The sequence below is a fragment of the Leucoraja erinacea genome, chromosome 2 (genome assembly GCF_028641065.1).
Source record: "Leucoraja erinacea ecotype New England chromosome 2, Leri_hhj_1, whole genome shotgun sequence".
In the NCBI taxonomy this organism is placed as follows: domain Eukaryota; kingdom Metazoa; phylum Chordata; class Chondrichthyes; order Rajiformes; family Rajidae; genus Leucoraja; species Leucoraja erinaceus.
In genome coordinates this window covers 14,819,710-14,835,795 of record NC_073378.1, presented here as the reverse complement: position 1 = coordinate 14,835,795, position 16,086 = coordinate 14,819,710, and the positions used below count along the sequence as shown (strand labels likewise).

Here is a 16,086-nt window from a genome sequence, read left to right as displayed (position 1 = left end):
GAGCTCATAAACCATTTTCAGGCACAAACTTTGCCCTTCACCTTCCACCACCGCCATCGTGAGGTTTAAGGTGAGAGGGGGGAAATTTAAAGAAGATCTAAGGGGCAAGGTTTGCCACACACCTTGCCCCTTTGCTGCCAGAAGAGGTGGTAGAAGTAAACAAAATACAAGCATTTAATGGGCATTTGGATAGAAAACAAATAGAGGGATATGGGCCTACTGCAGGCAAATGGAATTAGCATGGATTGCATGAACATTTGGGGCCAAAGGGCCTTTTTCTGACAAAAGAGTTGTACATTTTGTTTTTCCTTGCCATTTTACACAAAGGGTGTATGGAACAAGTTGCCAGAGTAGATAGTTGAGGCAGGTACTATCGCCACATTTAAGAAGGATTTAGACAGGTACATTGATAGGATAGGTTCATATGGATATGGGCCAAATGCAGGCAGGTAGGGCTAGTGCAGATGCAGCATGTTGGTCGGCATCTCGGCTGAAGAGCCTATTTCTACGCTCTTTGACTTTATAACTGTTAGTTAACACAAGGAAAGAGAAATATTTAATGAAAAAATGAATGCCAAGACAGAACAAGGAAAATACAAAAATCAGATTTGTCTAATTCATCGCGAAAAGAGTTAATTTAAAGAATGCAAGGCCTCAGAGTTTCTTTCAAGAAAAAAAGAATGATGGGAAAAGACCTTGCCTTGGCATTGATCACCAAAGGGAAATCAGTTTTCTTATCATGGACATGTTTTATGTCTGTAGTACCTCACCATTTTAATCACTTCATCAGGTATCAACACTCATGATGCAAGGTTCCAGTAAAAACAGTCCACAACCAGATGGGGTCACATCTTGTAAAGGTTGTTGAAATGATTATTCTATAAATATGTCAAGAGATTTGCTTGCCCAGTTTGAGTCCAGCAAGCTCACTAGAGCACTAATACTTCTCTAGTCAGTGATAAAAAGATAATAAAAAAGCTTATCCCAATCACTAAGTAAAAAAAGATGTATAATGAATGTATAATGGCATACAAACATAAAAAATAAATGGATTATCCCGAAAAGATTTCCAGGTATAATTTACTATTTGCATGAGAGCATTAATGTGAAGTGACTCAAAATATTTGGCAGATGAATGTTGATAACCACATCAACATCAATATCAGTCTGAAGAAGGGTCTCGACCGAAACGTCACCCATTCCTTCTCTCCGGAGATGCTGCCTGACCCACTGAGTTACTCCAGCATTTTGTGTCTACCGTTGATAACTACCATATGACCACTGTTTCTTGTTGTCAGATTAATAATTCTTTCACGTTATTCAGCAAGTATGTCAGGGGTTCAGATTTTGAGCAAATGCATTATATGTTGCGTGAGTTTTGTAAAAGCCGACCGGTTCTTTCAAGAGTTGTCAGGGTTAATGGTCACTAAATGTATCAGGCATCCTTCAATGAAACTGGGCTTGTGCATTTGGTGCCAAAACCTTTAAAATGGAGTTACATCATCGTATCAAAATGCTAACTGGCATAATTTATTTGGAAATCAATGATTGCATTTAAATAATTAGTATCAGCTGAGAAGATAGTAGTATAAATTTATTTTAAACTTGCTATAATCATTTTACAATTCAAAACTGAAAAATAAAAGTACAAGGCATGATTAGCAAGTTTGCAGGTGACAAAAGTGGCATCATACAGTTATAAATAATTATAACAGTACTTTGATCAGTTGGGCAAGTGGGCTGAGGAATGGCTAATGGAGTTTAATGCGAATAAGTGTGTGGTGTTGCATTTTGGAAAGTCAGATCAGGGCAGGACCTTCACAGTGAATGCCAGGGCCAGGTGTTGTGGAGGAGATGGATATAGGAGTTCCCCGAAAGTGGCATCACAGATGGATACGGTGGTAAAGAATGTATTTGGTACATTGGCCTTCAACAGTGAGGATTTTGGGATACAGAAGTTAGGATGTTATGTTACAGTTGCATCATATAGTGAGTATTGGATTCAGCTTTGGCCACCCTGCAAAAAGATGTTGCTGAGCAGGAAAGAGTACAGAGAAGATTTACAAGGATGTTGCCAGGATATCTTGAAGTGTTGGGAGAGGTTGGGCAGACTAGGATCTATTTCTTGGAGTGCAGGAGGCTGAGGGGTGCATAAAGGAAATAGATAGTGTGAATGCAGTTTTTTATCCAGGGTAGGGGAATCAAGAAGCAGGAGATATAGGTTTTAGGTGAAAAGAGCATGATTTAATAAGAACTTGAGATTAAACTATTTCCACCACCCAGAAGGTGATGAGTATATGGAATGAGCTACCAGAGGAGGCACAGGAAGAGTATTTAGACGACATTTGGACAGGTGCATGGAGAGCAGATATTTAGATGGATATGGGCATAGACAGGCAAATGGGACCAACTTAGATAGGGTTTCTTCTTGGTCGGTATAGAAGAGTTAGGCTGAAGAACCTGTTTCTGTGCCATATGACTCCATGGTTCAATAATAGCAGATGGAGTATATCTAAAATGTAAGGGGATAACACTGGAAATAGGTCAGGCAACGTTTGTGAGTAGGAGAATGATGTTGAAGTATCAAGTCAAATATTCTTCTTTCAAAGCTGTGAAAGAGAAAAGTTGATTGGCTCCATTTTATTCCTCCTCTCCATCGGCACATGCTTATTGCAACACTTCTTCATCACTCTTTTACCGCCTCTGTTAATAATTCATTTCCACATCAACCATGCCCTCAACGATCCTACCCCTTTTCCCACCATCTTCTCTGCAACTTAATTATTCTTTTTTCTTTCTCAGTGATCAGCGTTTTTTGACTGAAACATTAACTTTGTTTTCTTTCCACGAATGCTGCCTACCCTGTTAAGTGTTTCCAGCACTTTTTGCTGCCGCTTTGACAATGTATATTTAATGAAAATAAACTTGAACATGAACGGCATATTTTTCATTTTCTATGATTCTAAAGTGTCACGGCCTGTTAGAGTGCTCTTGTCACGTGCAGGATTATGATCAGGCCACTTCTAATTTACAAATTTAAATTTGTAAATTGCAGCATATTGAAACAAAAAGATAATCAAGATTTAATACCAATACTTAAAGTCGCCCTTGCTTTCCCTTTCTCTCCATCCCCTCCCCCTTCCCAGTTCTCCTGCCAGTCTTACTGTCTCCGACTACATTTTATCTCTGTACCGCCCACTGCCCATTACATCAGCCTGAAGAAGTGTCTCAACCAGGAACATCACCCATTTCTTCTCCCTAGTGATGCTGCGTGTCCCGCTAAGTTACTCCAGCATTTTGTGTCTACCTTCAATTTAAACCAGCAACTGCAGTTCTTTCCTAAGCAATAACATTAATGTGGGCAATGTTTTTACAAAAGTGTGTATTGCATAGGTACAATACTAAGTCATGGTCTGCATTTTGAGATCTGATCCCCAGCATCACCCGACGCAAAACTAAATTTGACTTGGAACAAATTACGATTCTGTTTAACCTCAAAATTTCATGTACGTGTTTAGATTAAACAAGGAGGATTATGATTCTTGAGAGCTGTAAAACCTGCAACAAACTCCCCAAATCAACAGTTGTTTTACATCCAGATTACGTGGACTGGAACAAATAACTGAACATTTAAACTGACACAGAGACAAAGTAAATACCCAAGATGTTGCTCAAATGTCCGTGGGATATGCCAGGGTGGTGGCATTTAAGAGGCTTTTAGATGGGCAAATGGACATGCTGGGAATGGAAGGGCAGGGATCATGTGCGAGCAGATGAAATTAGTTTCGCTTGGCACAGACAGCATTGTGCACCGAAGGACCAGTTCCCATCCTGTACCTTTCTATGCTCTATGTTAAATGCTAACCCTTGCAATTTCAAATGGTACACCGCACAACAGAAACATTAAGTGGCGACAGAAGTCTCTTGTCAGAAACTGCTTAAGTAGCTTTGAAAACTCACTTTTTTAAAGATCACTTTGAAAATGATTCACAAAATATACCGCGTATTGATTTTAGATTAAAAAGTAATCAGGTTCTTCACATATTTTTCATCTGTCCTAGCATATCAGGTGGTTTTCAAGAATCTTAATAAGAATGCTCAACTCCTATCATTTTCAAATCCATGAAATGTGGAGACTGGTTCACCATGCAGCCAGGCTCGTGGTGTTAATGTCTATTGCAGCTCAAGTGAGTGACTGAGCTCTTTGATCAACCAGAGTTTGGGAAGCGGTGCCTTTTCAGTGGAGGCAGCAAAAAAAAAGTTCTGTGGCATATTTTCAATCGCAGGGGTCAATAATTATCTTGCAAGAATATAGACAGTACATTCTTCAAAGTCTGTTCATTCAGTTTTGTTACAGCCAATTCATTTTTATTTATTAGTATGCAGGTGGCAGTCATTCAGCTCATCAACTCCTTCCAGACCTGCCAAAAGGGCAATTACGTCAGCCTTATTCCCTTTCTTTTTATTTCCCAGTACTCTGCAAAATATTCTCTCTTGTGCCAATCAACGATTCCTTCGCCCCTGCCCCCCTTTCCTTTAACTTCTTTCATCACTTACCCATCTGAAAATGTACGGCACAGAGGCCATTGAACCCTAGGTCCATTTTTAAGACGCGGGAGAAAACTGGTAGAAACTTATGCTGTCACAAAATGAATATACAAACACCGTATTATTTAATTATATAATAAATAAGAATTGCAGTTTTTTCCCAGAGTGTAAAGGTCAAGTGCTGAAAGGAAAGAGGCTTCAGGTGAAGGGAGAAACATTTAAAGAAAATTTGCAAGGTAATTTTTTTAAATTATTACGCAGATGCCTGGAACGTACTGCCACGAGAGGAAGTAGCAGATAAAATCGCAACATCAGTGGCATTTAGACAGACAGATGAACAGGCATGGCACATGACCATGTATAGGCAGATGGGGTTAGTTTAGATTGGCATCATTGTCAGCAGACATTGTGGGCCATAGGGTTGTTCCTGTGCTGTATTTTCCAATGTTCTTCATAATCTATTTCTCTGCACCTTTTGGAAATTCTTTGTGAAAACTTCAAGAAATTTAAAAAGCAAACTGCTGGAAAAGTGCTGTGGGTCAAACAGCATCTGTGTAGGGAAACAGACAATGCCTTTCCCCCAGCAGATGCTGCTCAACCTGCTGAACTCCTGCAGCAGTTTGTTTCTTGTTCTCAATTCCAGCATCTGCAATGTCTTGCTTCTCCAGTAAGCATGAGATTGTTTCTCTTACTACCCTTACTACCTGTCCATTCAAGTCAATCTATACTTATCATATTTTTACTAACCCCGCATGAAATAGCTTCCATGCTAAATGATTCCACATCTATTAGCATTTAAATGGGTATCATGGTAGCAGCAGATTCCATTTTATTCCTAAAAGGACAAAAAGTGCTGCAGTAACTCAGCGGGTCAGGCAGCATTTCTGGAGAACGTGGATTGGTGATGTTTCGAATCAGGACCTTTCTTTGGACTGTGACCCGCTGAGTTACTCCGGGACTTTGTGTACACCAGCATCTGCAGTTCCTTGTTTCTTCATTTTATTCCTGCTTACTCTGAGTTTTAAATTATAATTTGAATAAAAGCTGAAAGTAAAATGTTTAAGATTCATGTGATGAATTTCATAAGATTCATGATTACCACGTGTTCAAACCCAAATCAATGTAATTTCTCTTAACCAATTACCCACAAGAGTGTGGCTACATTAAAGGTTTGGTGAGATTCTTTTCTCAATTTTAATTTTGCCGTATTCTGTTTGACTCTAATCCCATCTGCTGGATAAAATATAAACTGCGCTTGCATAAAAAACACAAATCACAATACACAATTCAAAAAAGGTGCTGAAATGTTTTTGTTAGCAGATACTGACCAAAACTGATTAGAAAATTCAGTGATTCACATGAGATTCCAGATACTGGAATCAGAAGCAATAACCAACCTGCGGGAGGAATATGGACGGTTGATACTTCAAGTCTGGACCAATCACCGAGGCTGAAAGAATAGCAAGGAGATAGAATGTACAAAGAGGTGATGGGGGTGGTATGTGGCAAGTTTGTAAACACAAGGTAGATTCAGGTGAGGAGGGGTCAATTGGCAAATAGAGTTAGAATGGGGAGAGAGATTGGAATTAGTGATAGAGGCTGGGAGATGACAGTAGAAGCAACAAATAAATCTTCAAGGGAGAAGCATGGAACAAAATGAGGGAGGTGGGCAGATGAAAACAGTGAGGGAGGTGACCAAGTGAGAGGAGTGTGTGTATTATGGACAGATGGACTTAGAAACATAGAAACGTAGAAAATAGGTGCAGGAGTAGGCCATTCGGCCCTTCGAGCCTGCATCACCATTCAATATGATCATGGCTGATCATCCAACTCAGTATCCTGTCCCTGCCTTCTCTCCATACCCCCTGATCCCATTAGCCACAAGGGCCACATCTAACTCCCTCTTAAATATAGCCAATGAACTGGCCTCAACTACCTTCTGTGGCAGAGAATTCCAGAGATTCACCACTCTCTGACGATGGGGAGGGGAAAAGAAACAATGTTTGGGGGCTGGGAAATTGGGTTTAAGAGAACCTGGTAGATAAGTAGGAGAGACATAGAGGGAGGCAGATGGGGTAGGCAGAGTGGGAGGCATAGAGCGAGGCAGAGAGCGAGGCAGAGAGCGAGGCAGAGAGTGGAAACTGAAAAATTCTGTGCTCATGCCACCTTGTTGTAGACTGCTCAGGCATAATATGTGATGCTGATCCTCTTGTTTGTGTTGGACCTTATCCTAGCAGTAGAGGAGGCCTAGGCAGGTCAGTTTGAGAATATGAAGAGGAATTAACATAGCTTGCAACCTGATGCTCCACATGGGCATGGCAGACAGAGTGCAAGTGCTCAGCAAAGCGGTCACCTTGTCTGTGCTTAGACACTGATTCGAGATCATCAGCTGCAATGGACACATTGGAAAAGGTGCATGTGAATCTCTGCCTCACCTCCACCTCCAGTTTAAATTCCATTTGGAATATTTTGGAGGACAAAGAAACCAAGAACCAAGGGCTGTTGAGGTTTTTGATCGTGATGAGGGAGGAAGTGCAGGAACAAATGTTACTCTTCTCACAATTGAAAGAAAAAAAAAGTGCCTGGGGAGTGGATGAGGGGAGGTGGAAGGAACTTTAAGAAAAATGGCGTCCTGACCAGATAGTAAGTTGGTGCAGCAGCCTGGATCGGTGTGGGAGTCAGTGGGTCTGCAGTAAAAAGACATCATGTTTCATCATGCAGATGCTTGAAGAATTACTGTTAACTTTTAAAGGCAGCAGCACAATGGAACAGCTAATAGAATTGCTGTCTCATAGCTCCTGTGATCTGGGTTTAACTCTGACCTCTGGTACGTATGTATGTACACCGTTTCCATATTCCCTCCGGCATTGCAAGAGTTTTCTGCTGGAGCTCCTGTAACCTTCCACAACCAAAAGCTTCACTGGCCATTGTAAATTGTGCCATGTGCAAACAAGTAGTCAAATGTGGTGGGAGTTAATGAAAATGTGGGAAAATAGAATGGGATTAGTGTAGGATTTGTCAAAATGGATGCTTAACGAACATTGTAGATTCTGTGGCCCAAAAGGCATTTCTGTGCTGTATGATGGTAATTTCACATTCTGTTTTGGCAACTTTCTGTTTTGTAGAAGTATGGAAAAGGTAGAACTTTTTGATTTACAAGTCAATGAATCTATGGCTTTCATTTAATTACCAATGTTGGAACATTTGTAATTCACAAAGCCCAAGCTGTCTATTAATATTCAATCAAACCGCCAACCGATTAGACATAGTTTGAGGGTGACGATGGGGTGAGTGGAAAAAAATACAGGCTAAGTGTAAAGAACTTCAACCTTTTGTAACTTGGATATCTGGGCGCTCCTACTTGCACTCAATATTCTCGGTTATGTAAGCCACTTCAAATTACTGTCCAAGGATCAACTTTAAAAACATGTACTCTCTCTCCACAAAACAGTCTGATTAAAAACTACAAACCCCGTTCATTTGGTCCGGTCCCCTATTTTACCAACATTGCCCAAGGAAATGCATAGAAAGCACATTTGTATGAACTAAGAGGAAGATCGGATTGAAGTCCAAACATCGATTCATGAGGAATCATTCCAAGTGGCTGCTTCAGAGGGATTCATTGGAAGAAATTAAGGTGCAAGATTTCAGTAATTTTGCAGTTTATTTTTAAACTTTCTTTCAATTAACTGAATCCAACTCAAGGAAAAATAACCAGATTACCATAAATCAGTTATCACCATATTAAAACTGACCATTTATGCAATTTGGGACACAAACCCTTTTGTAATAAAAACAGAACATTTTGGAAACAAACAGGATATCAGGAATCATCCACACAAAGAGAAAATGAGTTAATGTTTGAAATCCAAGATCTCATCTTCAACCGGAAGCATTAACACTTTCTCTTTCCACAGATGCTGCCTGACCTATTGAGTATCTCCAACATTTTTCATCTTCATTTCACATTTCCAGCATCTGCAGTTGTTTAATTTTCATGGCTCCCTTTATGCACTCAAGCAATGGTCATCGTAAAGCAAGTGGAATAAATAGCTGCTTGTCTGGTTAACTTTGTTGTCGTTTGACCAGCTTATACCCAAAACATATTTTCATCCGCTTTCTTGGTTAGATTGTACTGTGGTTACCTTCACTAATGAATGAAGGCTTTTTTCACCAAACATATCCCGTAGGAAGGTCAGATCTTCCTGGCTGTTCACATGAGGCTGCAGCTGGGCTGGCAAGGAAGCCAACAATTCATACAGACCTGTGAATAAATATGAAATACATTTAGTAATAGAAAATATCATTTACCTGATAGTTATTTTGTAACTGGTTATTTGTACTGCTTCATTTTAAAAGATCAAGGAAATACGGAGACAGTTGCACAGAATTGGCTCAACATGCAGATTTTAAATTTCTAGAGAAACCCAGGATTGCAAAAGGCACTGTCATAATGTTGAGTGGCACGCTTCTCCGCCAGCGTTCAGGCAGACAGTAGCAAGCTGTTCCACAGACGCATAAAGCACAAACTATCCATCAGGCAACAGCCATCAACATGAGTCAAAGTAATGCGGCAACAGAGAAAGCTCTAGTCTTCTTTAGGGAGGTAACCTGGCATCGTTTAGTCTCAAGTCACAACACACATGTTTGATTTAGAAACAGGATTACACAGAGTAAAAGGACAAACTGCTGCTTTCACCTGGCTGCAGGGTACAAAACAAGCATGTTATGAGATCCTCTGGAGAACCAGTATTTGGTATGCCACTGCCTCGAACGTCTGCCAATATCATTCATTATCATAAAATTAACTACCGTAAAGTCTATAGACAATTTACTATTCACCTTTAGTTGCAATTAGGGAAGAGAGTAAAGAAAAAAGTAAATAAAGAGAGGCTATACAACAAAGCCATCTTCACACATCAACCTCTTCATCCTCATCCTTTTCCCCATGTTCACCGAAAACCCAAAGCTTAATAAGCCTCTATTGTTTAAAAAAACCCACTTCTTCTTTCATGTCCTTGTGCTATATTGTGGCTCGCCACTTCTGTACACATCGTTACGCTATTGAAGTGTTAAGTGCAAGGTCTGCAGTAGTACATGGATTATCCAGCAATGGGCATTGCAGTAGGTGTTGCATTGGCTGGGTCTGTGTGCCACAGTCACAGGTTGTACCCTCAATGTAGCCCTATTTGTGCATTGTCACCCTTGACCGCCCGGTTCGCAGTTGGTTGAGACATCTCCAGTTCAAAAAACCCACTAATAACAGTTAACATGTTTTTCCAGAAAAGCGTTTGCATAGAAATGTTTTATCATTCCTAATTATTTTTATTTTAATGCCAGAATTGAAGCACATAAATCCAAGTCCCACATTGAGTGCACTTTTTTTCATTGTAAAATTTAATGAGCAGAGACACTGCACATTTTTGTCTGATAGTCTGTGATTGTATACTGTACTCCTGTAGAATAGAGCAGGATCAATACAATTAAATTAGTAATCAGCATCATTGCTGCCTGTAGCACAATAGTTATACTTATTAATTATCATGCAACCAACATCAGTCACAAATTATCGGCTAATTCCTGTGTTCATTTTTGTATTAAGATTACTTAAATAAAAATTCATGAAATTCACTGGTCTCGAACAAAGTGTGAGCAGAATTTAACCAGATGTTTGGAGATGTTATGACTTTGCAGTAAATAACAATGGAAAATCAACAGTCACTATTTTGACATAATATGTTTTATGTGTGCACACAATATGTTTCATGAGTGCCAGCCTTAAGGAATGCTCTGGGTTCATTTCCACAGTACCATGAAGCTTTGCCAGGGTGTAATATGAAGAAGTGCTTTGTTAATACATGAAGAATGTCCTTGGCTCCTTTTAATCTGACTTTCATCAGTGGTAACAAGAACCATTCCATTTATTTAAATACCTTATTCAAAACCCAGTGAACAAGGCAATATTGGAGACTGAGCAGTGTCCTTAACCATATAACAATTACAGCACGGAAACAGGCCATCTCGGCCCTACAAGTCCGTGCCGAACAACTTTTTTCCCTTAGTCCCACCTGCCTGCACTCATACCATAACCCTCCATTCCCTTCTCATCCATATGCCTATCCAATTTATTTTTAAATGATACCAACGAACCTGCCTCCACCACTTCCACTGGGAGCTCATTCCACACCGCTACCACTCTCTGAGTAAAGAAGTGCCCCCTCATGTTACCCCTAAACTTCTATTCCTTAATTCTGAAGTCATGTCCTCTTGTTTGAATCTTCCCTATTCTCAAAGGGAAAAGCTTGTCCACATCAACTCTGTCTATCCCTCTCATCATTTTAAAGACCTCTATCAAGTCCCCCCTTAACCTTCTGCGCTCCAGAGAATAAAGACCTAACTTATTCAACCTATCTCTGTAACTTAGTTGTTGAAACCCAGGCAACATTCTAGTAAATCTCCTCTATGTACTCTCTCTATTTTGTTGACATCATTCCTATAATTGGGCGACCAAACTTGTACACCATACTCCAGATTTGGTCTCACCAATGCCTTGTACAATTTTAACATTACATCCATTACATAATTTCAACTAGGTTTTACCACGCTGCGATAAATTGCTGGACAAATAATTAATGAGACAAGAACATGCTCAGAAAGTAAGGAATGCACGTATTAACAGGAGAAATGATAGGTATGATTTAAGACTGGATATCAAGTCAAGTAGAATTTATTGTTAGGTGCACGTATAGTGAGGGCGATACAAGGATAGGATGAGATACAAGGGTGGTGCAGCTGCCTCACACCGCCACAGAACCTGCAGGTACTCCAGTTTCCACCCACATCCAAAAGATGTAAACAGCCTCTGTAAATTGCCCCTCACATATAGTGGGATAATTAGTGTAGGCAACACACAAATGTTCATGTGCATGCTCGTACAAGAGGTAGATTGTAGTGATCGGTTGCTGACCCAAGATTAGGGTTATGCAGGTCGGTTGAAGAACCTGAATATTGCAGGAAAGTAGATTTTCCTGAACCTGGCGGTGAGAGACTTCAGGCTGTTGTACCTCCTGCCACACAGCAGCAGTGAGGAGGTGATATGACCTGGATGTTGAGAGTCTTTGATATAGATGCCACCTTTGTGAGGCATCTAGATCACGTAGCTGCTTTTAATGGTGGGGAGGGCTGTATCCATGATGGTGAGGACGGAATCCACCACTCTCTACAACCCCTCACATTGCTTTGCATTGGAATTGCCATCCTAGGCCATGATGCAGTCAGGAGTTTTTTCACAATGCACCTGCAAAAGTTTATTAAGAGTATTTAGTGACATATCAAACCTCTTTAAACTTTCTAAGAGAGTATAGGTGCTACCTTTAAACTGATGTCCTACAGCAAACTGCCATGGCTTCTTTGACAGCTCTGATTAAACTTTTAGACAGAATGAGCCAAAAGGACAAGGCCAGGGCCAGCAAACACATGGAAACATCACAGCCTCCAAGTCTCATCCTATCCAGACTTTGACAGGGCTTTATTAAATTCCTGGAACTCACTACCTAACAACAATGTGCAAGAAATTTTAATATGTGGACTGAAGCAGGTCAAGGTAGTGCTCTTTCTTAGGGGTAAATGCTTGCCAGTAATTACGGTACATTGTAAATTAATTAAAATCAATGGTATTCTGAATCAAAAGTGATCATAAAGCTTTTCAAAAAATGCACCAAAATAAAAAAAATGGAAACTGTGGATGTTGATTACAGACTAATATTGTTATGACTAGGTTATGGCAGGAGGTAATCACACAAGAGTGCCCAAATGAACAGTGGGTACTATATGACTTAGTAGATTAATTTTTGGAAACTTTCTTCCATTGCAAATGATTGGCAGCTTTTCATTCAGCACTTGGCAGATTTCTCGCTAAATTACTTGGCGCTGTCAAATTAAGAACGTTTTTAATTAACTCTAAAACATAAGTTCCCCACACTATTTCTTAATATTCCATATTGTATACATATAGACTTGGTTAAAATGTGAAGGAATTAATATAATTCAAATTCATGTTAAGAATGATTTATCAATTTGAAAGAATTACCAGAACCAGCAAAGAATTTAGGCAAAAGATATATTTCTTCTTAAAGATTGCAGAATTTAATTCTGCAACTGAACACCCCATTGCGATTCTTAACATAGTTCCTTCTTTACAAAATAAATTTAAATTTGAAATTTAGCTTCTTAATCTCTTCAATGAAAAGCAATGGATTTTGTTCACATTAACAGATGCATTACCTAGTTCAATAAAAGCATTCACACAATAACTCTTTTCCACAGGTAGTCTTTAAAAGAACGTGTACATTTGATTTATTTTTGGAAAAATAGTTTACAAATTACATTATCACTGCATAGAACGCAAGAAGTTCTCTTGCAGATAGAAAAAAATAGGAATTCATCTTGTTGGAGACTATACCCCAGTGTATCACAGCCACAGCACACAGTAAATAACAGAAGTTTATAATAACTGTTGACAGGGGTTTGTTTTGACAATGTAGTCTGTGAACTCCATCACAGTTACAGACAGAGAACACGGCCAACTAGCTCTGTACTGCTTAAGGATGTCAAGGGGGCTGCTTCCAAACTGGACAGTCCCTTTTCCAAACTGTACTTTAAACTTTTGCAATCTCAATCAGATTATAGTTTAGAGATCTGAGAAGCAAATGTGGTGTGGTCTGCTCAGTCTCAACCTCAATTTCACAAACAAAAATTTCCAATCTCAACCAGGCTATCTGAAAAATGGGCAAATCCAGGCAGGACATGGATCCACACTAATCAAAGTCAAACAATTTAAAATGTTACATCGCTATTGTTGCACACAAAAAAAATCTGCAAAAATTATCATTTGCAAGCTATTACCTCATTGGAAAGTCTCGTGTTCTACACCATTTTTCTATTGTCATCGAGACATTCAACATGGAAAAATTGGCCCTTCAGCCCAATTCATCCATGCTGACTAGAAGTCCAACTAAGCTAGTTCCATTTGCCTGCATTTGGCCATATCCTCTAAACATTTTATCTATATGCCTGTCTTTCAGATTCAGATTCAGATTCAAGTTTAATTGTCATTGTCAGTGTACAGTACAGAGACAACGAAATGCATTGTTATCATACCTGCCTCCACAGCTTCCTCTGGCAGCTCATTCCACATACCCCCAACCTCTGAAAAAATTGCCTCTTAGATTTCTTTCAAATATTTCCTTTCACCCTAAATCTGTCCTCTCTTTTTAGACTCCCCTCCCTGGACTGTGACCATCCACCTTATATATGTCCCTCAAGAGTTTATGGACCTCAATGAAGGTCATCCCTCAGACTCCTACTCGCTCTGGGGAAAATGACGCAGACTATGTAGCCTCTCTTAATAACTCAAGCCCTCCAGTCCCGATGCATCCTCATCATTCCTGCCTGCACACTTTTCAGCTTAATCCCATCCTTCCAATAGCTTTTGCAACCTCAATCAGATTATAGTTTAGAGATCTGAGAAGCAAGGGCAGTGTGGTCTGCTCACTCAACCTCAATTTTACAAACAAATATGTCCAATCTTAACTAGTACACCAAATGTGGTATCATCAACAATTTGTACAGTTGCAACATTATGTTCCAACTCCTGTACTCAGTGCTCTGACCGCTGAAGGCAAACGTGCCAAATGCCACCTTCCCTCTGTGCAGCAACACAAAAGTTAAACGTGTTTGTTTCGTGAGTGCAATTAAACACAGATCCTAAGTAGCTCAGTCACTTAAAATGGCCAGATGGTTAGTCAACTGGATTGCAAAATCTTTCAAAGAATACTTTTGCAGTGATACCGACAGCCAAAACTCAATCAACCCATTCCTTAATAATAATTCTTGCTGAGAAACAATCATGGAAGGACATACGAAATAATAATCAACACAGCCAATTACATTTTGTTGGTATTATCAAAGAACAATACATTTTGTCCTATTTGGCCTTCTACTCGTGCTGTAATTTTCTGTCCTCAATCAGTATTCATCCAATTCCCTTAAAAGGCTTAAGTTGAATCTGTTTTCGTTTCCTGCTCAGGCAATTCAAATCCTAAATAACCATGCAAAGAAATGAGTTTTTCTCCACATCATGATTTTGCAGAATACAACAAAAGAAAATCAGTCATTGCTCGCACACAATGTGTTTTATTTCTGCACAATGTTTTATGAGTGCCAGCCTTCAGGGATGTTCTTAGTTCACTTTTCACAGCACCATTAAACTTTGCCAAGTTTCTCCTCTAAAACTTCTTCTTCCTCAAGTCCCCAGCGGCTGGATTTATCAGGGCTCTGGCTTGGTGCCTGAACACCACCCACACAGCTGTTCCAGACACAGAGGGCTTCGTAGCTCATCCTCCGTAGCCAAGATGGACACAAAATGCTGGAGTAACTCAGCGGGAATGGCAGCATCTCTGGATAGAAGGAATGGGTGACATTTTCACACAAAGAGTTGTGAGTCTGTGGAATTATCTGCCTCAGAGGGCGATGGAGGCCGGTTCTCTGGATACTTTCAAGAGAGAGCTAGATAGGGCTCTTAAAGAAAGTGGAGTCAGGGGATATGGGGAGAAGGCAAGAACGGGGTACTGATTGGGGATGATCAGCTATGATCACATTGAATGGCGGTGCTGGCTCGAAGGGCCGAATGGCCTACTCCTGCACCTATTGTCTATTGAGACCTTTCTTCAGACTGAGTCAGGGGTGAGGGAGACACAGATATCGAAGGGTAATGTGAGAAAACAAAAGGTCAAAGCCAAGAGCTGTTCGCAAAGGTGTACGTCCCAAACATACACCAAGCCTTAGACCAACTAAAGCCCAAGGCCTTTGAAATATTTTTACATTTCTCCAGTCAAACGCATATAAAAATTGTTCAAATAAACAATTACATGACCTATACTTCGACCGGCAAAATTCTTGTAAACTTTGACCAGCAATGACACATTTTGCTTCGTTGAGAGTTATGTAAACTATCCATTTGTCTCCAGAGATGCTACTTGACCAGCATATTTCTCCCAGCTGTTACATCAATTAGTTGTCCAATGTGACCTTTACTGATAACACACCCATAGAAAACCTTGACATTTCCTTTCTTCTTTATGCATTCAAGAAATTATGGGATCTGCAGGCTGAGTCAGCATTTTATTGCCGTCCTCCTCAGCCTTGTTTCTCCATATCCTGCTCCTGAGAAAGTTCACCAGTGGAAATCATCTAGCTTTGAATGCCCTGCTCTTCCCTCGTCTAGGAATTGTCTCAGTGCCACCTTAATCCTTTTCTCTTTCAATGCCATTTCATCTCGACCTCTCTTTCATTGTGTTTTTTTCTGGAGCAGATCTTCAAATATGTACAAAATACATAACCTCCTGTTAGCAGCATAATACCACATTGGCTCTTTTCCTTTCTGCATAACTGAGCTAATTTTGACAATGTCATAACCTAACCAACATTCTAGAGATCTGCAATCATTCGAGTCTGCAGGTCCAGATCCAAAATTCAAAG

The 16,086-nt window shown here is 39.9% G+C and overlaps 1 protein-coding gene across 5 annotated transcripts in view; it reads right to left on the bottom strand.

Moving 5' to 3' along the window:
* The window catches only part of mpp7a (MAGUK p55 scaffold protein 7a), a 408,735-nt gene that overhangs the window by 247,963 nt on the left and 144,686 nt on the right, over positions 1–16,086 (bottom strand). For 4 of the 5 annotated variants that reach the window (XM_055651874.1, XM_055651881.1, XM_055651863.1 and 1 more), the window contains one exon: positions 8,694–8,812. In XM_055651874.1, coding sequence (XP_055507849.1) covers positions 8,694–8,812 — 119 coding nt within the window. Of the gene's footprint in view, positions 1–8,693; positions 8,813–16,086 lie in introns of those variants that run through there. The other variant, XM_055651893.1, reaches the window with a different exon arrangement.